At 44.8% G+C, this 27,178-nt stretch overlaps 1 protein-coding gene across 8 annotated transcripts in view; it reads right to left on the bottom strand.

The window, feature by feature from the left end:
* Nucleotides 1-27,178, bottom strand: part of Tnik (TRAF2 and NCK interacting kinase) — a 423,448-nt gene that overhangs the window by 64,176 nt on the left and 332,094 nt on the right. For 5 of the 8 annotated variants that reach the window (XM_036189717.1, XM_036189718.1, XM_036189714.1 and 2 more), the window contains exons 12-18: nucleotides 26,517-26,721; nucleotides 14,050-14,160; nucleotides 13,228-13,314; nucleotides 12,012-12,200; nucleotides 8,052-8,216; nucleotides 4,966-5,205; nucleotides 2,225-2,331 (exon numbers count right to left, since the gene is read on the bottom strand). In XM_036189717.1, coding sequence (XP_036045610.1) covers nucleotides 2,225-2,331; nucleotides 4,966-5,205; nucleotides 8,052-8,216; nucleotides 12,012-12,200; nucleotides 13,228-13,314; nucleotides 14,050-14,160; nucleotides 26,517-26,721 — 1,104 coding nt within the window. The remainder of the gene's footprint in view (nucleotides 1-2,224; nucleotides 2,332-4,965; nucleotides 5,206-8,051; nucleotides 8,217-12,011; nucleotides 12,201-13,227; nucleotides 13,315-14,049; nucleotides 14,161-26,516; nucleotides 26,722-27,178) is intronic. The other 3 variants (XM_036189723.1, XM_036189719.1, XM_036189720.1) reach the window with 1 other exon arrangement.

Raw genomic sequence — 27,178 nt, 5'->3', positions numbered from 1 at the left:
GGGAAGATGATCCAAGCAAAGACTTCAAAAACCCTGTGTGTGCATTTGTGTTTTCCTCTTTGAAATTCTGATCTGAGATGGACAAAACTGAACACACCCAGAGGAAAGAGCTTGGGGACAAAGAGATTCAGCTGAGTAGGCAGCTTGGGGTAGTTGCATGAATGAGCTCAGATCGGAGGAGAACTTTTTAGTTCACATGCAGAACTGTGAGAAGTAATGATCAGTCCCTTCAGGCCAACCAAGTGTTAGAGCTGTTTACTTCACAGCAGAGGGAAAGGAAAGCAGGGCATCTCACCAAATGGCTCCTCAGTGAGTGCTTACTCTGCAAATGTGAGGACCTGAATTTCCAGCCTCAGTAGCCTGAAAAGTGCAGTAGCACCATCTGCAATCCCAGTGCTGTGGAGGCAAAGATGCGAGGGTCTAAGGGGCTTGCTGGCTGGTCACCCAAGCTGTATTAGTGAACTGATTTGGTTTGGTGAGAGATCCTGCCTCAAAAGTTAGGATGGAGGGCCATCAAGAAACACACTAAACATTGATATCTCCACATATCATGGAAAGCTTGTGGGGGTCAGAGGATAACTTTGAGGGGTTCTCTCCTAATTTTATATGGTTTCTGGAGATAAAACTCAGGCTACCAGGTATATGCAGCAATTGTCTTTAGCCACTTCTAAGAGCCAGCTCACCAGCCAGTGATTCACATTTTAAGTGCTGGTCATGATGGGGAGTCTCCACCCTCTCACTCCAGATCTTTGGATGTGCATTTTAAATGGATAACAGCAAACTCTTAGCTCACTTCCTCTTCGCTGTAAGTAGATAGACGCTGGTAATCTCTCATGAAGTTTATGTTCTTTACACAATATGTATTACTTAAGTGTCCCAAAGGAAACCCTTCCTTTTTACAAGTTATTGGCCATCAAATGCTCATTGTCTTAGGCCCTAATGTTGTTAAAAAAACAGCATTTCCAAGGAATTAAACGACTGCTTCTTACTTGAATGTAACAGCAGGTCTTTCTTTTTGGTTGACAGAAGAGAAAAGTACTTAAGGCTGGAATGATGCTTCATCTAAGCAGCCAGATTCTAAGCAACTGACCTAATAAAAATAGCCTTTAGGGCAGGGTTCAAAAGATCAGGAAGCACTGATAACTGAGGACCAATAAAGCTCAGCCTGTGTCCAGTGCTAGCATGTCTCTGTTTCCTGGCCACAACATCTTCCAGTTAACCTAGGGTTGCTCAGCCACACCAGCCAGGCACAGATCTGATGAGGTACAGAAGAACAAGGGGTTCATAGACTCCTACAGTTTGTAACTCCGCTTAGAATGAAGCTGGAATCTTTCCCCCAAAGAGATTCTAAGATGAGTGTCACCTCCTTTTGGGAATGACCCCTTCCTAAGGCCTTTCAAGGGAAGAGCAAAGAGAATGTGTTATGATCAAAAGCATTCTGTATACAAACAAAACCATGATTGCCCACCCCCTTCCCTCTTCATGGTCTTTCTCTTGTCATGAACACAGTGAAGACAAAACAGCCTGCCCTGCTGCATCCTTTTTATAGCCTCAGCAGAGGCCACTTGCTATTTCAGTGGATCCTAAAAAAGGATGCATTTATCATGACAAATCCAAGGAAACTTGATGAACGGCAGCGACAAACAGCATCTGCTGCCACATAAAGTCTGCCCAGATACTGTGCACATTGTTTACTTCCCAGCATCCCTTGAGGCCTCTGAACCAACCAGTGGAAGATGGATGTAACTTCCTGATATAGGAATATGCATTGGATGGAAAATCCTGAAAGAACAGAGTAAATCACAGAGACATAACTGTATTTCAGAGACCCTCTATAATACCACTGGGGTGATTTCCTGATCAATGCCAGTACTGTCAGAACCAGGCTATAGAGCTTCTGGAGTCATTTCTTGTTTCCTAGGCAACAGCTCTGCGATTTTTCAGTAGTTCTGGGGTCTTGACCTGGTGCTACAATTCAACTTGGAATCCCTTCTCCTGGCTCCATGAATGGTCTCCAAAGCAGTACTTTGCAATGCCATGACCACATCTGTATTTCTAAGTTTATGACCAGATTTTAAAAATTGTCATAGTGAAGTTATAAAAGGCCATCAGAGCTGACAGTCCAGGTGACAAGCACACATACTCCAGAAGTGAGGAAAAGATCAGGGGCGTTCTTTAGGAAAGCAACTCTCTTGGATAATTGTGGTGACCTTCCTTCCCTTACCTTGCTCTGATAGGTTGAGATCCAAGTCTGGGGCCAAGAGCACTGCCATTCCCAGGGGAATTCTTTCTGGCTAATGCTGGCGATATAGAAGTTGTTCTTTGAGGCACCTGGAAGAAAACTGGAATTGAGAAATATTTCCCAAAATACAATGCTGGTAGACTACTCTCTGAGGAGCCTTCTCTTCTTGGAAGACTGGCGAGAAGTTACAGAAGCTGTCTCCTCTAGGGAAGAAATGCTCTCCACCCTTCTGTGAGACAATACACTCCCAAACAAAGTCAAAGGAGGACTTGCTGTCAAAAGTCAAGGAGGGATGGTCCACAGCTATTCAAGTAATTTAAATCTTAAAAACAAAGGAGATTGCATCAATGACCTTGACTTACTGAGCTACAGGAAACAACTTTCTCTTGTTTGGACAGAAGTGGAAGCTCTGAGAAACTTCTTTGAGTGAGTGCGCTTACTTCTGTGGAAGTGCATTGTGTGGGAGCTGCACAGAGGATGCCACATCTTAGCTCATCAAAATGAACAAATTGCTTGTGAACGCTAGTGGAAAGCTAGGGTACCAGTCTAGACCTTGGACAATAAAGCACATGCTGGGGAGCCTGGAGAACCTATCACTTTATTATTTACTTTTTAATATTTGTGTGTGTGTGTGTGTGTGTGTGTGTGTGTGTGTGTGTGAATTACTGCATGTATGGATGGATAACATGTAGTGCTAGGTGCCCATTGAAGTTGGAAGAAGGCATCAGATATCCTAGAACCGGAGTTACAGGGAGTTGTGAACCACTCAGTGTGGGTGTTGGGAGGAGCCAGGGTCCTCTCAACCACTGGGTGACCTCTGCAGCTCTTCTCAATCTTACAGCATGGGAACACAGACCACTACACTTCCTAAGCAAGTTGCTGTTGTTACTCACAACCCCAAACTGCAAACATCATGTTTGTGTGGTTAATTAGTAAATGCTATTTATAAAGTAGAATTAATATTGAAAATACTGGAAGGGGCTTCAAAATGCCTGTGCGAGTATAATAAGTCCAGGAGGTACCTTATAAGTATGTATTACTAGCTCAACTGGGAGAAGTACAGAGGAAAATTGAAATGTGGCTTTTCTCATAAAGCATACAGTCACCTGCTTGTGGGTCAGGTATTATGCAAGGGGAGTCCATTATTTAAAGAAACATATGAATATTAGTGCAGAAGATTACTTTCAATGTAAGTGTCATCCTTTATTTTGGAAAAATTTTGTTATAATTAATGTTAACAAAGTCAAATCAAGGAAGCAAAACAAAATGATCAAATTTATATAACACCTGTTCAAATTAAATACTACTGTTGTTATTTCCACTTTTATTTATGTGAATAAAAACATTGTGGAGCAGGGCTCAGTAGATGACTAAACCCTGACTATTTCAGCTGACCTAACATTTCTTCCTAGCTTTACATACATCTACCTGGATGTTTTGAGAGAGTGGATCAGCCACTTCCTCTTTCAGGTCTCAAGTACTGTAAATGTTTCATTGTCAAAATAATGGCAGTCTTGCTGTGATTCCCACTTGAGAGGGAGATGATAATTGTTTGTAAATCATTAGAAACTATTTCATTTTTCCTGGAATTAATAACAATATTTTCTGGAAATTATGAGGCATTCCATTTATCACAGACAGCTTCATATGCTAAGCTCAGGAGAAAAGAGATTGATGGACAAGGAAGAATCTGTTACAAAATGTCTGTAGCATTTTAAAGACAACCAGGTTGACTGTAGACACACTCCAGAACATTGCTGGGGACAAATCACAGTTTAGTGATGTAAAAGGAAATGAAAGAATTCACGGTTCTGTAGAGTGGAAAGCCAGTCATTCACTCTAAAGTTCAATCCTCTGATTGATTAAGGCTGGGAAGAGCCTTTCTTAGCCTAGAAGGAGCATTCCTTACATAGAGCCAACTTAAATGCCTAAAGGCAAGGCCAGCCTGCATGTTTGCATACATGTGTTTTCATATGTGTGCACATGAGTGTGATAGGTATGTGCATGGATGCCTGTGGAGCCAGGGGTCAATGCTGGGTATCTTCCTCAATATCTCTCTGCCACTACCTGCCTCTCTCCCTGTCTGTCTCTGTCTCTGTCTCTCTCTGTGTGTGTGTGTATGTGTGTGTGTGTGTGTGTGTGTGTGTGTGTGTGTGTGTGTGTGTGTGTATGTGAGAGAGAGAGAGAGAGACAGAGAGAGAGAGACAGAGAGAGACAGAGAGAGACAGAGGGAGACAGAGAGAGACAGAGAATGTCTCTCATTGAACTTGGGTCTAACCAATTTAGCTAGTATTTCTGGCCATGGATCCTCTTGTCTCTATCTCCTTAGCACTAGGATTACATGTCACCATGCCTGACATTTTCTTGAGTGCTGGGGTCCTAAATATTTGGTTTGTCTAGCTATAGCTGCAATAATCATTGAAAATATCCACTAGTCTATTTCCTATCATGAAGAGCAAAATGGCCTAGAGTGTTTGGGGTGGAGAGTTCTAATTCTCTGTGGAGACATGCCCTTCCCTGACACTCATATTGAGTCTTGGCCCTGTGGGAAAACAAAGATCCAAAATGATGAACGGCTACTCCAGACTTAGCTTAAAGAAGGGGCCATGACAAGTGTGAGAAGTAAAGCGCTTAGGCACAGCCATGCTCTCCAAACCGCAGAAGGGGTGGAGCAGTGGTGGGGACCGATGGTGGCGGACGCAGACACACCGCACTGATGCTACCTTTGGTGGAATGTCTTCCTCCTGCCGTAACCAAGAGCTTCGGTCGAACTTCTCAATGCGCGTGGGGAGAGGAGGGTTTTCTGAGGTGGGATCCGAGTTCTGGCGTGGCATCTCGACCCTGTGAGAGGTCACATTCAGAGCCTCCTGGAACCCAGACAGGCCCTTTGTGGGTTGCTCGTGCACCGACTGGGAGACGGTCAAAGCAGGTCCCTGGGATTTTACAGCTACCAGCTGTGGGATCTAAGCACACAACACAGGACCAGCATTAGTAGAAGCCCATAGCTTGAAGGGGCAAAAAGTTCTGTATGCAGGAATGGACTCCATCAGAGCTATTGACAGGGTAGTTTCCAGTTAGCAATAACTGCACTTGGGATAAGCCTCACTGGCTGAGACATTCCTGCTGTACAAGGCTGCACAGCGTGTTTCTCACAGCCCTTCAGAATCTTCAATTTAGAAAACCCATAGGGCTTCCTCAGGGGTTCTGGCAATGGGCTTGGTGTTTTAGCTGGAACTGCTGAGGAGTCAAGGGATAGTACGGGAGTAGTAACAATAATGACATTTATTCAGCATTTCTTGGATGGCAACACGAGCTATTTTATAAGCTATCTCAAGCTCCCTCTTATAAAGTCCTTAGCTTTGAATGCTCTAAATGTCTTTCTTTTTTCTGAACTCACCTAGTCCACCATGGGGTAGACACACCCAGCCTCCTTTTAGATGGGGGCAATCCCAGGAAGAAAGAGAATAAGCCACACTGATTTCACAGCTGAGCTGGAAGCCAGTGCTCCACCCCCAGAGCCTGTGTGTCTCACCTCTGCAGTGTATGCCTTCCTTCCTTAGGTGTTTCTCCCCCACCCTGTGTGTGTGTGTGTACGCTTGTGTGCAGGTGCACATGTATGTGTAGAGGCCAGAGGTCAACTTCAGAATGTTTACCTGGTTTATAGTCTGTGATTCTCTCTCTCCCTCCCTCGCTCCTCTGCCTCCCTCTCTTTCTTTCTTGCGATAGGGTCTCTCTGTATAGCTCACGCTGGCCAGGAATTTAGTGTAGGCATGACTGGCCTTTAACAACTCACAGAAATCTACCTGTCTCTGTCTTCTGAGTGCTGGGATTAAAGGCTTGTGCCACACATGGCCCTCATTTTGTTTAAAACAGGGTTTCTCACTGGCTTGGAACTTGCCAATTTGACTAAGCTGCTGGCCAACAAGCCCCGAGATTCCCCTGTACCCACTGATGCAGTGCTAAGTTTACAAGCATGCATGCCATGCCTGGCTTTCTTATGTGTATTCGAGGGATTGAACTTGGTCCTTATATGGCAAGTACTGTACTGAATGGGCTATCTCCTCAGGCCCTGCAGGGTTCTGATTTGTACAGGGCCATCACTACTGAGAATATACACCATCTTGTGATACCAGGATGTTTCTGAGTTATTTCAACAACTGGGCATGGAGTGCTGTTGTTCATGCAGGAATTACTTCTGGGATTTTCATTTGGCCTCTTAAGAAAAATCACCCAAATCCAGGGTACGAGGGATTCCTTCACCACTACAATGCTCACATATGTCTTGTAAATACTGAAGCCTATCCTGCCTCAGGGTGTATATGGCATTCATTATGAGAGCCTGAGTCCATCTCTGGGCCTAACCTGTAAGCAATAAATCATGGCTTGAAAAAACAGGGATCTAGAGTGCTTCCTAAATTAAACTGCTAATTCAAGCAATATTGATTTCCTGTTGGATTTGTACAATGGCCTGCCGAGCCCTCTTCTGTCTGTAGTTTCTGTTGGAGTGTTACAGTGACAAGCAAGCTTTGCTTTGGTGAGTGTTCTGCTTCATCCAGAGTAGACCTTGGAATGTTCATACTGAAGTAAATATCATAAATGTATTAGGTAATATTAAAAAACACATTAACGTATCTAGTACAAAACCCAAACTCACTTTAGCAGACCATTCCAAGCACCCCTAAAAAATGAAGTATTCAAAGAATGCCTTCTTAGAAAGTCTACACTTTTATTTCCCCATCATTTCGGAAGGGGTACTTCCCCGCAATGCTCCCCTTTAATAGGGTAAAGGTTCATTATAAGGTCAAAGCAGAAGGTTTTACAAAGAAGAGAAACCCTTGTAAAAATGTTCTCTTTTGAAGAGTCTGCAAGAGAGAATTATATACAGATAAAAACAATCAGGGGAAGGTGTATTAAGCTGATTGGTGCTGAGAAATTTCGAATTTTGTTCATTACTGCCAACATAAACACAAAAAAGCCTTGGTTTTTATCATGACTCTTTTAAGCTCCAGTTCAAACAACAGAGCATCTTTCAAAGGTGACCTGAAAATACACTGAAGAAGCCTTACCACAGTTGTGTGCTGGGAAGAAATTTAAGATGTTTGTGTGAGAAAGGTTGTATTACCTCCCCCCACCCCATGGAATTTCCATATTCTATTTCACTTTGAATTTCATCTATGCAGAACTAACCAGAAAGCTTCTTTCCTAATAGTGAAGTGATCTTTCCCCTCCAAATATCTTCCCACAGGGCTTCTCAGCCTCTAAGGGGCACCATGATCAACCTGGAAGGCTTTTAAAGTCAGACTGCCAGGCCTCACCCTGAGTCTCTGGTCAGCGAGTCTGAAACAACACAGGAATATTCATTTTTACCAAGTTCATGGGTGCCACTGGCCGCTGCTCTGGAGAACGTGACAGGCTCAGAAGTCTCATGTTTACCTCACCAAGCCCATCTGAGTTCTCGCATTCAGATTTCCACCCATATTTCAAGGAAGGGAGGAATATGTGTAAACAGTCTACCTCAGAGGTCTGTATATGAATTTGAATTCTTCTGCTTGTAACTACAAGAATGCTTGTCCCCACCCAGCAGGACTTGCATGGATCTCCACAGTAGCCACTTTACCAAGATGTGACTTTGAAGTTGACTCAAGGTCAACAGCTCTACCTCTTCTCTCAATGCAGAGAGGTTTCTGTCCCTCTGAATGCTATGCTAAGGGTCTTTACTTCTTTGGTTCTATGCCATGCTAGAATCTTCTAGACTTTTAATAAGCTTTCCTGGGCACAAATGTTCACTGGAACAGAAGAGACATTATACCTGGGTGTCAACAGGTCTGAGCATTGGGGGTGTCCGGGCAGGCTGAACCCCACTAATGCTGAAGGACTCCGATCTTGGGGGCAGGTTGGGGTCAGAGATCCTGTTGGCAACCTTGTGAGGCATGGCAGGTGAACTCTGTCGGTTTAGTCTTGAACGTTCTTCTACCTAGAAGTCAAAGGACAAAAGAGCCTCGGTGGCTAGAAGTTGGTGCATTCTCCAGTAAGAATTTTCTGTGGTCACCCACACAGGCGTTTTTATGTCCCTCGAATGAATTCAAAGAGCCCAAACTTGCCATTTTTATTTTGCAGCAAGATCTTTTTCTCCTATGCTTCCTTTTCTTTTCTCTTTTACTTTCTCCTTCTCTGAGAAGTTCTTCCAGTAAGCAAAGACATGCAAGACACTTGAGCCCTTGCCCTTACCTTACCCATTAACTTGAGTTATTTATTTCAGTTAACTGGGCATTCACAGCCTGTTAAGAGTTTGTCTTATGTTCCTTGAGCTAATATCCTCCTGATTAGTCACAAAGCCATGGATGGCATCAGGCACGGAAATGGTGTGCACTACAGATAATCAAAGGGGACTATGGTAGGCATTGAGACAGAATAGAGGAAAATAGAAACTTGCTTTGGGTTGACTCAGGAGACAGGGGACAAGAGCCACCCAAGGACTGGCGAGGGAGAGGTGGTACACAGGAACTCTGCTCTTCTTTGCATGTTGCTGATAGGCACGTGGGCGTCCTGGATGCTGCTTAATGACATGCCTGTCTTACCCAGACTTCCTGTATCATTTTCTTTTTCTCTTCAGGGCCCTTTCCTTTCAATTGTCTCCCCCTGCTACCCAAAATACACTGATCCTCCCATTCTTTCTGTTCCCAGTGTGGACTCTGTTGCCCCTCCCTCTGACTCGCCTCCTGCGGTCCACATTCTAGCCCTTCATCTTCTCTCTTTCCCCTCCCCCCTCCCAACCCACTTAATTCCCCTGTCATGTCTTATTCTCTGGGGTTTCTCTCAGCCCAAGGACGTCCCATGAGAAGCTAAGAGAACAAGTGGCTCTTTTGAAACAGATAAAAAGTCATGATCAGTCAGTCTATATTTACAGCAGCAGACAGGCTGTTACAGGGGACTTGAAAGTTAAATTAACAAGATGGACATCGACAGACAAGATGGAAGACCTTGGTCAACTCCAAAGGGCTAAGACTTGTTCTGGGTTTATCCTACATTGTCCTATATTTCTTTAGGGTCAACAGAATGGTTGTGCTGTTCCAGCATGCAAGGCAATGCCTCACACCACTCTCCTCCCCCTGCTGGCTCATTAGAGCAGTTCCTTAACTCACATCCATGATAATTCCATGAGAAGGTTGTAACAATTCAGATTTTTATAGTTTGTGTGTGTGTGTGTGTGTGTGTGTGAGTGTGTGCACGCACACATGTGTGTGCCACAACACATGTCAGAGGTCAGAAAACAACCTCTGGGGGTTAGCTCTCTTCTTCTACTATGTGAGTTCCAGGAACTGAACCTGGGTGGCCAGGATTCAGCTTGCCAGGCAAGCGTCTTTAGCTGCTGAGCTATATTGCTTGCCCAGACTATATTTTTGTCTCAAGAAAATCTTGCCTTAAAGCCTTCAGGAAGGTTGGAATACAGATGTGCTTTGCACCAAAATTTCCCCTTAATTATCGGAGGAAAGACACCAAACCAGACATTGGAAATAGCACTTCACAAAGAGAAAGCTGAGTATACTTAGAAGCAGATCATTCTGATACCAGGCAGGGTCTGCGCCTTGACAACGTCTGTCTACTAACTGAACTGAAGGTGGCTATGTGAGAAGAAAGGAAAGTGGCATAGGCAGGGAGTGGTGGTGGTGCATGCCTGTAATCCCAGCACTTGGGAGGCAGAGGCAGAGGCAGGTGGATCTCTGTAAATTCTAGGCCAGCCTGGTCTACAGAGCGAGTTCCAGGACAGCCAGGACTGTTACACAGAGAAATCCTGTCTCAGAAAAATAAAAAAACAAAAAAGTGGCTTTTCCCCAGAGCAAAGATAAACATAGATAAAATGGGGCAGAGTCCAGATCCACTTTCATCTGCTTGAGGAGAGGTCAGGTAGTAGAGGGTCTTCTCCAGACTCCTGCTGCAGAAAGATGGGTATCATCAGGGTGGGCATACAGCTCAGTGAATAAAGTGCTTTTTGAGGACCAACCCCACATGTGGGTGGTACTATGCTGTGGTCTGGAGTTCCAGACAGGAGCTGAGCACAGACATTCTCTCTCTCTGCTTCCTCGGTGTGAACACAAGGTGACCAGCTGCCTCTTGCATGCCTTTTCTGCCATGATGGACTTCAGCTCCTGCAGCAGAGCCAGAAGGAACCCTCTTCCTCATGCTTTCTTCGTCGGTAGTTCGGCACAACAAGGAGAGAAGTAACTAACAGCTTTTTCAGTGCTCTATCAGAAAACCAAATTATTGATCTAAGAAAAAGCAGCAGCAGGTCCACATAAGTCACTACGGGTCATGTTTATATACTGTAACAGAAAGTGGTCCAACATGTTCCTTAGGCTAATCAAAATGTTTGCTGTATAGACTTAGTTCTTGAACATTCAAAACATTATTTCACAGTAATAGTGAATTTCAATTAAAAAAGATTCAAATAGTATATAAAGGTATAAAATGTTACAGACAATATCATTCTTTGATTGAAATCTCTCATTAGCTACCATGATTAGGACATCATTTGTGGTATTTTCCATACCTAGTAAGACAAGATAGAAAAAGAAAAAAAGAAAAAAGGATCTTGTTTCTGGTTCTGGTAACATTTTTTAAAACATCTTAGGTATAAATATCTAAAGAAATATTTCTTAGGTATTCTTACAAATAAGAAATAGTCCTAAACACTCTCTAAGTGATTAGACATGTTCATAAGAATGCAAGGAAGTAAGTGGTGTCACAAAGACAGACCTGGAGACTGATGTCCCCATATGTGAGATGACTCAGTGACTCCTGGAAGAGTCATCAATCTGGACTGGGTTACTGATTTTTCTTTATCCATTTGGTTATAACCCCTTTATCTTTTCTTCAATTCAAATAGTTTCAAATGATGTTTTATAACTAGCTCATCACAGAGCCATACCCTAAAATCCTACCTTAGTCTTGGTTGTATCTGAAATGCACACCCTAGCCACATGGGTGTGGCCCACTGTACACCTCTGAGAACACAATGAACATGGCAGGGCGAGCAGCATGCCAATGTCTAAGAACAGCAGCTGGGTTATGGGCACGATATGATCCTTCCCAGAATCCTGTAAGGTATAAATCATGTTCCTCCACTAATAGTCCTCATGGTACATATTCAACAGGATTCTTTGTATGAGTGTGGTATGAGGAAGGTGTGCATGTGTGAGTACACGAGTGTGTGTGTGTGTGTGTGTGTGCATGCACATGTGTGCAGAAGCCCAAGGCCAGCCTTAGCTATCCCTTCCCAGGTGTCTGCCATAGCCTTGCTTTGAGACGGTCTGCAGATGGGTCTCAGGCTGCAGACATCAGGACAGGCTGGATGAGCTCCAGATATCTTCTTGACTCCTCCTCCTCTTAATTTCTGATTATAAACATTTCCCACCATGCCTGGTTTATTATGTGGGTACTGGGTGTTACACTCAAGTCCTTGTGCTTGTAAGGTCCAAGCAGACCATCTCCCTCGTTCTTCTAAATAGACTTTTATAAGGAAAACTAATTTTTGTTGTTTTTCCCTATAAAGACCCACTTTCCCTGAAAAGGTGCAGAGGAAACACACATGAACAGCCCCAGTACAAAACCATTTCTCTGCAGTGACATTATTGTGGCCTCCAGATGTGAGTGTGCCTCTTACATTGGGCTGTCTTCAAACCGTGCAGCACTATTTGGAGTCTGTGCTCCCAGTGAACGAACTCTGAGTGGAGAAACTGCCCAGTGGACTCAGCAACCCCTCCTCCCTTACCTCTTTGGCCCAGGCTGGCTTCTCACTGGGACTCATGCCCTCCTTGTAGTGGTACAGTGGCTTCTTCTCCAGGGGCCTCTGCTCCTGTCGCTGATGCTGGAGGGAGACCAGGTAGTCTCTCTCTTGCTTCAGCTGCCTCTGAAGCCTTTCTGCTTGCCTCTGCTCTTCCAGCTGTTTGCGCTTGTATTCCTATCCAGAGCGGGAAGAGCAGAGAAAGGGCACATGACCACAGGGAACCACATCACCACACTGAGCAGCAGCAAAGCATGCAGTGGAGGCACTGGGGAGCTGTGAACAAATGGAGTACCCCAATAAGAACAGTCCTCATGCCAGTCCCCACAAGAATATGTCAGAAAACACAGCTGCTTTAACGGCAGTATCTACAGAACACCACTTGGGAAGCGACATGTCCCTGGAGAACTGCAGCCTAGATGCAGGGTGCTCAGACTCTCAGCCCTGGGCGTTCCTAACTTTGTTATTTGGTCATTCAAACATATATGAGAGAGTGTACAACCAATGAACAACCAGAGATCACCATCTTTTAAGTAAAACCTGTACTAACTAAAGCTATTAGCAAGCTTATGTACAAGGTTAAAAAAAAAAAAAAAAACAAAAAAAAAACAACAACAACCCAGAGTGCCATCGAATAAAAAAATTGAATTAAAAAAAGATGAAAGAGCTTACACCAAGAAGCCCATTTGGAGAGCCATATAATAGTAGTAATAAAAATTCTCCCAGTGGATATGCCATGAGCAGGAAACAAACTGTTCCCATTGTAAGGGCAGTACTAACAGCCGCAAATGAGAAATGACTGCAGGGCTGAGCAGGCTCCATGGCCGAGGTGCATTTGCTATGATTGTATTCCAGCATGTTGCAAATGGCTTTAAAAATTACTCTGCAATAAAAACAGTGGGTCTTGAATGAAGTTCGAACTTATAATAAGGTTGGATTCATGCTAAAGTTTCGCAAATAGAGGGAGTTAATAAAGTGTGCTAAATGGTTGAGGACTTAGCAAATGGGGTCAGGAAATTATAGGAGGCCTCTGTGAGATTCTGAGGTCTAGGAGGTTGGAAGGGAAGACCTCATATTTTTAATTGGCATGTTAGAATGAGGAAACATAAAGAAGACATATATATGCAGACACGCGCACGCGCACACGCACACAGGCATGCACTCGGGAACACCAGGCAGGGCCGCTGGCCGTGACCCCCATTACCAGAAGTAGAGCTTGCTCATGCAGTAGCTGCTGCTGTAAGATCTCTAACTGTCTTTGCTCCTCCTCTAACTGTCGCCTGATGTATTCCTGGAGAGGCAGGCAGCAGAGAAGAGGGAAGGTGGACAGAGAGGAAAGGAGAGAGAAAGAACCAGTGATTGCAGAGGTGACAAGAGCCTCCAAGGGAAACGCAGGGGAAAGGAAGGAAAAATACCCAACACCTCAGGAAGAGTGCACCACAGCAAAGCACAGGCCCCTCGTCAGTAGCAGCTGACTGAGATGGCTCGGCATTTCACCGTCTCTATTGGGGTTTGGTGAAACCAGCTCTAAGTTAAAGCTTGTTGGTAGTCCTCCGTTATGGGTTCCACAGAACTAATAGTGCTGCAAAGTTCTGCGGCCCTATGCCAACAGCAGACAGAGAATATATGTGCAAGGCTAGCTTGCTCCCAGTCTTTGTAATAGATTCATCCTGTAGCTTGCTGACTCACATTGTGATTTTATCGGTCAGAGAGGCCACAAATAGTTGGAGAACACAAATAGCCTGAGCAGCACGGCTCATCTTCAGCAATGGACGAGTGGGACCTTGGTTCCATGCAGGGGAGTCAGAACTTCTGGGTATGTCAGGGGAGGGCCTGGCTTGGGTAGGAAGCATGAGCATTGCCGAGCTGTGCACTTGACTGTTTGAATAGGTGACAACTGGTTGCTTGAGAAAAAGCAAAATCCATACTAGAATAGTCCTTGGAGACCGCGTTCCACACCCCAGAGCTCGCTGGTGCTGTAGTTCCCATGGGGCCCGCTGGGGACGCGCTTTCCACCTCCACGTACCTGCTCATGCTCTGCGCGCCTCCGCTCCTCCTCCCGGCGTATCTGCTCTTCATAGTGCCTGCGCTGTTCCCGCTCCTGCTGTTTCCGAAGCTCCTTCTCTCGCCTTTGTTGCTGTGGGTGACAGGCAGACATCCTGATAGCAGGGGGCACTGGTGATACTAGCATCAGATCTGCCCCGTGACAGACATCAGCTCTCAAGGACAGATACCCACGTGTTCCAGGGCTTTTATTCCTGGGCTACTGGGGGACACACTGGAAAGGAGGGTGATATCAAGAGATCTGGAGTTATGTAGACCACGTTGACATTTGCTATGGATGTGGATTCTCACCAAGACAGGATCTTTCTGTGGCCATTTGGGATTGCCAAACCAGGCTACAAAAGACCAGCCATATTTGAGCTGTCATAGACCCTTGGAATCAATTGCAATACTTACATCTTCAGTCATTCTAATATCGTGCCATACAAAGATTCCAAAGATAAGACTCAGATAAGTTGTGTGGATATTCAAGGCTACATACTGAACAGAACTTACAGACCACATCTCTGTGGCTTATACCAAGCTGCTTCTCTGTTTGCTGGAGGATTCATTTGTAAATGCGGATGTCACATTCTTGCTCAGGTAAGACCCTAGGCTAAAGGAACACAGTCATCACCTCATCATCATCCTCACCTTATACAGTTGCCCTGCCCAAAAGTGGATAGAGCAATCCACATGTTACGTGTCTATCTTATTTAATCTTCAAGTACGCCTTTTTGAGGTAGATGTCATTATCTTCAGTTTATATTCGAATCTGAGGCATGGGGAGAGCAACTGTTCAAAGTCATGTTACTGTTTAAGGTCTGCCCCAGTAAGTAGCAGAGCTGGACTTCAAAAGCAGCCGTATGCTCCAGGACCTAAGTTATTCTGTAGATGAGGAAAGAGGAAATGTGGCAAAAAAAAAAAAAAAAAAAAAAAAAAAAAACCAAAATAATCTGGCTCCTCTTTCTGCTCTCAGAAAAGGAAAGGGGGCGCTGAGGAGAGCTGAGAACCAAGCTCAGGGCAGGTGCTCCTCAGGTAGGGGTGGGGCCATTCCTCATCTGCAGAACACTCTAGAAAGTGTGTAGGGGCATGTGAATGGCTTTGGTGGCTTTCCTAGTAACTGGAGCCACATGACTGGCACTTAGCATGGGGGCAGATATACCAAACATCTTGCAATGCATGATGCACAGGATCACATTTAAAACAAGGTGCTCTCCAGTACTACTGGTAGCATCTGTTTGGGGAACAGTCTTTTGTGTCAGACCTGTACTGGCTTTGATTTCTCTTTCCTCAGTTAGGAGGTTCTGAGAAAACAGACCAGGGACCATTCACTCCCTGTGACATTCTCACGGCATTTCATTGCATGGTGAGGGGTGAGATGTTCCAGAGAGAAGAGCCTTCATCCCACTGACAAGTCAGCCCTGCAAGACCAGGGAAAGAGCCATTCTGCCACAGCTGTCTGCCACAGGCCCTCAAATGCCAAGGACTGGGAGAAGCCTTGTTTCTCTAGCAAGGCTGCAACCTTCTAGTTCACCAGTGTGTGCTGTCTACCAGTGACCTCAGAATTTTTGGAAAGAAGCTACCCTTTGGCACTCAAACTTGACAACTACTTATCCATCTTGCCCTGTACATGATGAGAAGCCCCTGCAGGGCTTTGTGCAGCCATATGATGCAATAGGGCTTGCATTTTCAAAAGGCCCCCAACAACTATTAGATACTAACAAGGCAGGGTGAGGCCTTCCTAGACATGAGCCAAGAGGGCATCGACGATGTAACAAAGGCAGATTGGGTACCACTCTTACCCTTACTGCTAAGGAAGGAGAAGTTGCAAAAAGGAAGAAAGGTTCCAGATTTCTAGTCACTCTAAAACGACTGGGACAAGTCTTTAATCCCAGCTCTCAGGACACAGAGACAGGTGGATCTCTGAGTTAGAGGCCCGCCTGATCTACAGAGTGAGTTCCAGGACAGCCAGGGCTGTTATATAGAGAAACCTTATCTCAAAAAACAAAACAAAACAAAACAAAAACCAAAAAAACCAAAAAACAAACAAACAACCCCCCAAAAAAATCCCAAAATAAATAAGTAAGTTAGCAAATCAATCAATCAATCAATCAATAAAACAAACGACTTAGGAATTATAAGCATGCAAACATGAAAGAGGGAGGTTCTTGTGACAGTGAACTTGAGAATGGGTGGAGCTCTGGGCTAAGGAGCATCCTGTAACAAAGAGAAGGAAAAACAGGGGTGTGATGATCCCAGACAAGCAATTATTTGTTTCAAAGAAAAAATAATTCAGAGGAACACAAGGGGAAAACATCATCATAGGAACTGACTGAATAATTTGAAATGCAGACCCAAATCAGAGGCATTTCCAACACTCAGCTGATGTGAATTAGTGCCAGCCCAGAGAATAAAATAATTATGTGTACTGACTGATCTGGCTCCTGGCAGGAAATAGCCCTCATTTAGCTAACATTTCAAGTTTGTTACTCTTATTGGTTTCTTTCTTCAGGAAAAAAATAATCAAGCCCTTTGAAGATTTAGCTGAATCTTATGTGGAAGATTTGTCCCTTTTCAGTCCATCTGCCAGGAATCAATACCGTTTTATAATTACATGCCACTCAGGTTCCCACACAAGGCACACACAGTATCGATTACAACCAAAGAAGGTAGGGCTTCCCAAGTATTCTGCAGCTTCTGAGAAAGACACTCAAAAGTGGCTAATAATTAATAACGATCTCACTCAGATCAGCCACTGGTCACACATGGAGGCATCTGCCAGGGCTTCAGTTCCCGCCGTGAAGTTAGAAAAATAAATTACCTCCCCAGCCTTCTGAGGGCACCCTGCCAGTTTCCAACTGTGTGTCTCAAGGTTGCTGCCTTTCCTAGAAAGATGTTTATGATCTCTCCTTTTGGGCATGGGGCTGTTGGAAGAGACATATCAAAACACATCAAAGAAAAATTCTGCCTTTGGTGGCTTTCTCTACAAGCAGCTCTTAGAGGACAAGGCCAATGCTCAATTCCTGCTCAACTTCAGCCTCCTGTAGGTCATGGTACCTGGCAGGTACATGTAGTGAAATGTTGTGCTGGACATGATGCTGAGTGGCTGTAATCCTACCCAGTACTGGGAAGGCGGAGGCAGAAGGAATACCGGGAGTTTAAGATCAGCCAGGGCTGTAGAATGCGACTCTTTTCAAAGGAAAGGTGTCTGGAACTCAACAGAATGAAAACCTTGGGGCAGGGGTGGGGGAAAGAAGATGCTAACACACCATTCTTTTAAACCTTTTTGGTATTTTCATCTAATCAGTACTAATGACATGTATTGCATCATAATTTATATTACTTTTTGTGTTAGTTTTATCAATTTTGTGATCTAGATTGAAAGCTACTGTGTGTCTCCATTCTAGGTTTTATCTTTTAAAAATGATTTATTTACTTAATTTTTATTTGTGTATGTATATGTGCCAGAATGAATTTACGTATACACACACACACACACATTACCCTAAGGGGCCAGAAGAGACGGTGTTGGATCCCCCTACACTGGGGTTACAGGCAGCTGTTAGCCACCCAGTGTGGCTCCTATGGACTCAACCACCGTTCTTTGCAAGGTCAGTAAGCCCTTTCACTGGCTGAGCCGCCTTCAGTCCTCCAGTTCTTGCCTTGTGTGTTTCTCATACACATTGTGTCATTGCTCATATTTGTTGCTTTGATGACTGAAAGCCAGAAAAACAACCCACGGGGAATGTGCTAGCCAATTTTAACTGTCCACTTGACAAGCCTAGAATCACCTAGGACACAAGTTTTACTTTGGGACTTGTCTATTTCAGGTTTCCCTATGAGCATGTCTGTAGAGAACTGTCTTGATAGTTGATGGAGGAGGACTCAGCCCACTCTGGGCAGCACCACTTCATGGGCTGGGCTGTGCAGAGTGAGAAAGGCTAGTGAAAGCAAGCAGCATTGTTGGTTTGCTTCTCCCTGCTCTTGACTGTGGATGTGATGTGACTGGCCAGTTGAGATCCTGTCTTGACCTTATGCAACAATGGATGGCAAGGTGAAACTTTGAGCTAGATAAACCCTTCCTCTCTACAGTGTTTTTAGTCAGGGTATTCGTCACAACAACAGAAAACTAGGACCGAGTGCAAGGAAGCCTTCCCGAAACTGAAATCAGACCTGCCCTTCTGAGGCATCTCTCACAGGCCAGAAGCCCTTCACAGAATGGCCAAATGAGATCGTGAAGGTTGCAAAAGCAAACAGCAACCAAATCACAGTCCCCTGCAATTGCAGGTCCTGATATAACTATTTGCCATGTTGGAGAAAAGTAGGAAAATACAAAAGGGCTGCAAACCTGAGCTGGAAAGAATGAGGAGGAAGATTGAAGTAGTAGTCTTAGGGTGCATTTGAATTATGTTTAATGATTACCATGGCCCTGCTATCAGAGAGAATGTCTTTAAGCAGCCAGATGACTGCTCTAACAGATAATGCCACTCACAAGGAGTGGGCTAGAAGTTCTCATCTGTATCTTCTGGGAGGCACTGCCAAAAGTTGAATTCCTTAAAATCAGAAATTCAGTTGGTTCTTAATAGAGTTTTAATATCTTTTCTTCTGGTTGGGGAGTGAAGGATCGCAGTGGCCTGCATGTTCCCTGGGTGATACAGTCGTCACCTTATTATTTGGTGTAGATGAGGTGGGAAGGAAGCCTCGTCTCTACTGAAGGGCACGTTTTGATCAGCAGGCTAAGCTCTCTGAGAACACATGTGCAAGCCGATCTTTCATGAATAAAAGGGGGAAGGAAGGTTCTAGGCTGATTTTGCCTTGAGCAAACTTAATGAAGAAATCTAATCCCGTCTCTGCTATGAATGGTTGTTACTGCAATTGTTCATGAGCTCCTGGTCACCTCCCAAGTCTTGGTTTCTCCAGGAACAGCTACTAGGGTTTCTCCAGGCACCACCCAGAGGAGCAAGAATGGCGCAGTGGTCATCCCTGACACACAAGGCTCTGTGGCTCAGCATAAATGTCAAGTGCAGATAAAACCCTTTAATTCCCGCCCTGACACTCCAAAGCCCCCGTGAGAGACCCTGGGACTGAGTGCCATGGAAACAAGTGTGGTATCAATTAGTTAATGGATACTGCATTCACAGAGAGGGCCATTCCAGAATGTCTGAGCTGGCATTGAAGGTGCCGAATTACGTCCTGTAGAAAGGAGAACTCTTCAAACATTTCCTGTGCTGATGAGGAAGGCATTTGGGATATTTGGCAGAATGTATTTGAATGTAGCATATCACAAGGGCTGAATCAATAACAAGATACATTTTTCAACATTAGGAGTTGTTAAGAAAGAAATAGGAATGTGTTGCCAAAGCCCATGAGTTTGTAAGGAGGCATGGCCACAGGTAAGCCAGTTTGTCTGACCAGCGCTGTTCTTGCTTTTAGAGATCACTGTGCAGGTGATGGTCTGCTCAAGCGGCTCACTGAAGAAAACAAAAGCAGAAATGGAAACAGTCCCATTTCAATGTCATGTGAATGAATGTCCCAATGCAACCACTTTATTGTGGATCTACTAGGTAAGGCATAACTAAGAAAACTGTGAAATACAAGGCACATGGACCAGTCATAACAAAAGAGGCTGTGAGAAGACCCTGAATGATGGAGGTCAGGCCTGTGACCCATGATGCTTGTTCAGGCAGGCCTTGGCTACTAATTCTGCATGTATGTAATCAAAGGCACTCTAGATAACCCAAGGGTTAGAGCCTGTCCGACTCTAATCTTGTTCTGTAACATTAGAAGTGGTAGGCACCAGATACCAGGCAGTCCTCTCCATTCTTGAAAAGCACAGGGGGAGGGGTCTGTACCAAGTGGGGATGCCTTTCAGCAGCATCTCTAACCTCGGTTCAGGGTTTAAAACCCTCCGTCCACAGGGCTCAGGGCACCGCACACAGAGCCAGAACCCCTGCTGCAAAAGCAAGCTCTCTGGGACTCACTGAGTAGTGTGGTACCCCCTCCCCTTCATTGTTTGTCTTCTGAGACACTATCTCGTGTGGCCCAGGCTGGCCTCAGCTGTGCTGTGTATACTGTACTACCCTTGAACTACGGATAATTCTGCTTCTTAAGTGCTGGAATGACAGGCACATGCCACCATGCCCAGCAATTAACAGATACTGTTATGGCACATGCTACCATGGCCAGAGATCACTAGATACTGTTATAAATTCTTTTTATGAATTGACTCAATCTCTCAAATGATTATTATCCCATTTTGTAAATGAGTAAGCTGATGAATAAAAAATCAGGGTTTGCTCAAGATGACTAAGGCAGAAAACGGCAGGGTGGAGATTGGCAGCAAAGCTAATGTGCCCGTCTTCTTGGTGAATAACCACTCCTAGGGCTCTGTGTCTCTCATGCCTGAAGCTTACTATGCAGACCTGACAAGTATCTATCTTATGGGTCTTGTTTAGATCTTAGACAAGCCTTCATATAACCACTTGATAGTAATGAAGGGATTATACTTAATGATTGTGGTGGTTAGTTTTAAATGTCAACTTGCCACAACTTAGAAATCACCTGGGAAGGAAGCCTCAACTGAGGAACTGCCTAGATCAGGTTAGCGTGTTTATGGAGGACTGTCTTGACTGTTGACTGCTGTGGGAAGACTGTCCACCATGGGCAGCACCATTCCCTGCACAGATGGTCCTGGATGGCATAGGTGAAAAAGCATAGCTAAGTGTAAGTGTTTCTTTCTGCTCTTGCTTTACAGATTTAATCAGACTAACTGCTTTGAGTTTCCTCTTTTATTTTTCCCCCCTCAATGATAGTCTGCAGCATGAAGTTCTAAGACAAACAAACCCCTCTTTCCCCAAGATGCTTTCGGTCAGGTGTTTTATCAGAGCAACAAATAGGAAAATAAGACAACAACAGAAAGAAATACAGGTAAGACCATCTTTCCAAAGACAGAGCTTTGGGCAGTCTCCACAGGCTCCACTGGAGAAAGCAGAGGTCCCAAAGTGGTGGTGGCCCTACTAACAAGGTGCTCCCTTGGGATGCTGCCCGGGGCTGGCCAGGTCAGTTACCACTGACAATCTCACAGCTGGCAGAAAGCCAGAATACAAAGAACAAGGTGCTTTCAGGAAAAAGCTCTCAAAGGGGTGGATGGGGAAGGCATATTAGTGAAAACAGAATAAAAAAAACTTCTCTATAAAAGTAAAAGAAATGATCCTTGGTGACTTAGTCTCTCACCATTCCTGAATACAACAAAACATTCGTACAAAAATCTTAACCTATGTCTTGTGTCAGGAGTGTTTTTCACGCAGTTCCCACAGTGGTCCTCTGAACCAAATATAATTATGCTGAATACACATGTAAAGAAGCTGAGGTTCAGAGATGTTAAGTGAACTTTCCAAGACCACAGAGCTGGAATTAAACTTGGCCTCCTGGCCTACAAAGCTGTTGTAGTTTACTCTCACACTCACCTACCAGACTGTTTTCCCTTCCCACCACATTCTGAGTGGGTGCTGTAACAAGTGTTCATTCCAAAGCATGAGAAGGTGTTTGCCTTCTGGCACATTTCTTTTCATAAACTCAAGGTTTCACTGAGTACAGGAAGAAGCTCAAACATTGGAAAATTCCTCTGACCTTAGTCAGAACAGCAACAGTTATTGCCCCAGGAATTTCATGTGTTGGATATGCTGGAGGTTTCTGGGAATTGCTTGGTTAATAGCTGCATAAAAGATGCTATTGCTACCTTGAGTTTTAGAAGTGTGGAAACTGAGGCAGAGGAATGCTAATGAATGCACTCAGAGTCACACAGTAAAAAAAAGGAAAGCCAGGATCCTGGTCTTGGCAGCACGAGGGGCTGAGGCTGATTCATTTGTGTTTTGTTTTTGAGATAGGGTCTTGAAATGCATCCTAGGCTGGCCTTGAACTCATAGCAATCCCCCTGTCTCTGACTCCCAAATACTGAGATTACAGGTGTGGGCCATCACATCTGGTTCTTTTAGTGGATGTTGCTGACTAAAATACTGCATCCTTCTCAATAGTCTTCTACTTCATTGTCTGAAGGGGAGCTTCAATATGTAGCTCCTACATATTGACTCTTAAATTTTCCCATTAATATGATGGCAAGTTGAGAGAAACCACTGATCTTTTAAAAAATTCCTATGCAAGATCAATCAGCGCCAGGGACATGATCCAAATTCATTAGTCTGTTCCAGAGCAGGGCCACAGCACTTCCAGGGGCTGGCTTGCTCTGATGCACACTGTTAAGGGGAGGTTTGTCCCAGCTGAGTAATAAAAATGCTTATTGAATCGGAAAAAAGTAGGAGAGGATCTCCATGTAGTTTTGTCACCAGTGATGAACTGACTCACCTTGGCTGAGTTCCAGCAAGTTTCTGGAACTTACTTATATATTTTACTGTATCACTGGTCAAAACTGGTCTGGTTACCACCATTTAATCAGCCACAGGCCATGTCCCTTGTCTAAGCAGATCCATGACTACATTCAGCTATAGTCAAAGTCCTGAGAATTACCAACACTGATTAGATCCTAGCCATATCCACACAGGCACAGGACAAATGCAAAGGACACAGAAAGTGTCCTAAGGGTCCCTGGTGGGAGCTGACATCTGAGAGCTCTAGCCCATCATTCCTGTGATACTAGGTAGGCAGCCAGGAGGCCTTTATTCAGAACTGGGAATATAATTCCCAGCATGCCCACAAAAGCCCATATGACCAAAGGAATCTAAATTCTCAAGCAGAACTACACAGTTTCTTTGTGCCCATGCAGCCCAAGTTCCTGTGCTAGCCACCAGAGACACAAGTGTTTACCGCAGGCTAGGCTGGCAGATAAGGATAGGGATACAGGAGGAGACTCTCTGGGAGCAAGGATTGTTGTGATCCAGGTTCAGTTCTTACAGCCAACCCATTATGTGACAATTTTCTTTCTTCCCTTAAGCTATAGCATTTAACATTAGGACACGGCATTGACATTTGCAGGTTTATTCTTGACAACTCCACAACAGAGTCACAAAAAAATTCACAAAAACTGATAAGTGCTTTAAGTAAGTTGGCTGGGCCACATTCATAGCAATTCTGGGCTGCATGTGGCCTCATGTGCCTGTCTGTGGGTGGCTGGTTGGACACACCCAGGGCAAGAGAAAGGTCCACAAAGATAAAGCCAGTGTAAATGACCAAATCCACGTGCTCCTGATTATTCTGAGAAGCCTGGTTCACACTGACCATCACACAGCAGAAGATTCAGCCCTCATGCATGCAGACACCTTCCTCTCAGGCCATGGAGTTCAGGGGGTCTCTCTGTGCACAGTGCCTTACTCATGCCCATGGAAGAAGCACCCATGAAGGACTGAAGGACACAGAGGAGCCTGCAGTAGCACTGACCTGGTGTGTGAAGGAGAACCCTAGTTCAATGCTGAACACCTGCTCAGCACAGCTGCCTTGCCATGGCCCAGAGATCATCAGCTGTGCAAGGCAAACTACCACAGAGCTACAAGCCAGGGCTGGGATATAAAAAAAAGTGTCATGAAGCATAGACTCTGCAGCCTACCCCCGAATATGACACAGGATTTCGTTTGTAGCTGCCCTTTGGGAGGATTTCATACTGACTAAGAACTTGGGTCTAGCAGCCCAGAGTTCATGTGTCAGACAAACAAACAAACTGGGTTTGGAGAGATAGCTCAGCGAGGAAGGTGCTTGCTCTCCAAGGAGGAGGACACAGGTTCAATCCCCACATAAAAAAACATTGGGTGTCCTGGTGCATATTTGTAAAGCCAATACTAGGTGGGTGGAGACAGGAAGGTCTCTGCGGCTTCCTGGCCAGCTGGCCTAGCCTACTTAGCAAGTTTCAGGCCTGTGAGAGAACCCATCACCAGAAAAAGGATAGGCGTCACCTGAAGAACGCCATTTGAGGTTCTATCCTGACCTGTACACACATGCACACATAAGCATGTGCACTCCCGTGTGAATATCCATATGAACATTAACACATATACAGACACACAAACATTTTAAAAATGTACACAGCCACATCTGCTCTTCACATGGTGAGAATCTTGTGAATTTAAGCTTGGTAGTGTGGATTTTCTAGGGCTCGCTCCCTGGTCAGTGCTTTTAGCCTGAAACCAATGATAATGAACCAGTAACCAAATATAGTGGAGATTGTGATACCTGGGAAATGGGAACCTGGGAAATGCCCCACCAAGAAAAACAGGCCATACAATTTTCAGGGAGCAGTTCAGCAGAGGATTTGATCCACCTAGAAGGAGGAGGTCTTTTTTTTTTTTAATATTCATTCATTCATTCATTCATTTATTTATTCATTTATTTATTTATTTATTTATTTATTTATTTATTTATTTATTTATTTATTTATTATACAGTATTCTGTCTACATGTATGCTTACAGGTCAGAAGACGGCACTGGGTTGAATTATGGATGGTTGTGAGCCACCATGTGGATGCTGGGAACTGAACTCAGGACCTCTGGAAGAGCAGACAGTGCTCTTAACCACTGAGCAATCTCTCCAGCCTGAAGGAGGAGGTCTTAAGTCCAAGGAGCAGAGTCTATGGGGTTCCAGAGGTCTAAGAGATTAAAGGAAACTGTGGTCCTTGGCTGGGGGCCAGTCTAAGAGCCGTGGGTGGCCTGGGCAGGTTGCAGGCAGTGATAACTCAGCACAGCGGCCAGAAACTAAGATTTTCAGTCTGTGCTCCAGGGTGTAACCAGAGGTCACTTCTATACCTTACCTGTACACTTTACCTATGCCCTACCACGGGGCCTCCATCCACCACACTCAGAAGAGAGCAGGGACTTTACGCCTCTCACGTGGTGGGTATCTTTATACGAGTGTCCTAAACTTACACACAGATTGAGAAGCACATTATGTCCTGATTGCTGTTCACAGAAGGTCTCAAAGTCTCTGAGGATCAGAGCTCAAGGCTCTGATTCACACCTGTGATACTGTCTTGGAACCCTCACACTGGGATCTGAGAGACCAGCATGCACCTTGCTTTGCAGTTAGCACCCACTCCACTCACTGTCCTCTTTGTTTTCCATTTCTTTTCTTTTTAATTTTCAAAGCTTAAAAAGTATGCACATAAAATAATGGTTTTCCTTACAGCATTTTATAGGTACATATCATGTATTAGGCTCATATTCACTCCTCATTGTCTTCTTGTTAAATGTCATGTGGCCAGTGCTTAACAACCACCAGAAATCATCACCTAGTCACTTGATAAATAAAGGTAGATATCTGAGATATCTCATAGCAGGCACAAGGGAAAGAAAAATGAAGAATAAAGACAGAAAATGCACTTCTTGAGAGAAAATGATATACAGGATTCCACATATGAGCAACTTCCTGCCTGGTAGCTTGCACATAGAAGTCACTCAATAAACAAATCATTGTAAATGTAGAGGATTATTGATGAAGGTCTGAAAATAATGTCTCAGGGTCTTATTGAGGTTGCCAGGATTTACTGAAAAGTGACATGAGGTCCTCATAGACTTAAATGAGGGAATCTGAACCATGATGGGCTGTTAAAAGGTGATCTGATCCTGTAGCCCCCAACCTCTCACTCTCTAGTGGGCCATTTTAAAAAGCAAAATCAAGGAACTCATGAGCAAGGAGCAGACTGGAATTTGGGAGACCCCTAACATTACCACTCTCCTTCCAGTTTCCCCAATGACTAAACAATCTCAGTTTCCTACTGATCTGGAGGCGCTCATTTATCTGGTAGATGGAGGAACACTTGGAAATGTGGATGAAGTTGCAGGGAAAAGGGATTAAACAAAGATGTATAGTTTACAAGGGTGAGAACCTGGTGTGGGATATAACACCCAGAGATAAGGTTTCCTGTCCAGAGGACAGCAGCATCTGCTGCTGAAAGCAGATTATGCCTGCCAGCTGTAGGAAGTGTCCTGGGCAGGAAGGATGTGTGAGGAACGTGGCTCCTGGGGTCAGAAGTGCATCAGGAAGAAAGGTCTGGATTTCCTGGGCATTTGGTGACCGGCCTGTCCACTGTGGCTTAGCGCTTGTCTTTCACCTCTCAGCCTTTGGCTCACTAATTTGCACGTTAATTTACTCATTCCACAAATATTCCAAGTGTCTAATATATGTGACGTGCTATTTTAGGCACTAGAGAAGGCCAGGGGAGAAAAGAAGACCATGTCCTTTCCAATGGGGAGCTGGAACCACATATAGAGTGTCTGAGTTGGTCAGAGCCATGCCAATAAGCAGTAGAATATGCTAGCAAGGAGAGGGATGGTATCTAAATAAGATGGTCAAGGAAAGCCTAAGAGGGGTAGGTGGGTGGAGGGTGGAAGCCATGGCCCCATTCAGAGAGTGAGGGAAGTGCACTTTGTAAGATGGGGCCAAAAGGCATGTGCACCGGGCAGGTGGTGCCAACCAAGGTGGCTGTGGTGGCCCTTGCAGTACTCACCTCCTCCAGCCTGCGCCTCTGCTCCTTCTGCTCCTCAATGCGCTTCTGGCGCTCTGCCAGCAGCTGCCGCTTGTGTTCCTCATTCTCGCGCTGCTGCTGCTCCAGCTGCTGTCGCCGCAGCGCCTCTGAGCGCTCCTTGTTGGCCAGCTGCAGTCGCAGGAAGTCTCGCCGAAGCGTCGATTCTCCTGGCAGGTTAAGAATGGAGCTGTGGACAGGAGAGACCATTAGGTACCACGTGTGATGAGGGCCATTGCAACTGTGCGTCCTGGGGTGAACGCAAGAGAACAGGCTTTGCCCCCCTTTCCAGATGACTGCTCCGTACATATGCTGTCCACACGACTCCATCCCCAGTGCATGGCAAAGATGAGTGTCATAAGACTTTAATGAGTGTGCAAGCTCTAAGCCATAGGCAAGTTTATCTCCATGTATAAGAATAGCTAGCGGGGACTATGGGGATGGTTCAATGGTTAAAGAACTTGTTACACTAGCATAAGCCTCAATTCAGATTCCCAGAGCCCACAAAAAAACTGGATACAATAGCACATGAGTGTGTAACACTTCATTCCTTTGGGAAGATGTGAGGCAGAGAGAGGAGGATTCCAGAAGTTTGGAGGCCAGCTAGCCTGGTGTATATAGCTACCAACAACGAGAGACTCTGTCTC

Source organism: Onychomys torridus, chromosome 6 (assembly GCF_903995425.1).
Source record: "Onychomys torridus chromosome 6, mOncTor1.1, whole genome shotgun sequence".
NCBI lineage: Eukaryota > Metazoa > Chordata > Mammalia > Rodentia > Cricetidae > Onychomys > Onychomys torridus.
The sequence above is the reverse complement of the archived record's forward strand: the minus strand, read 5'-3'. Positions and strand labels throughout refer to the sequence as shown.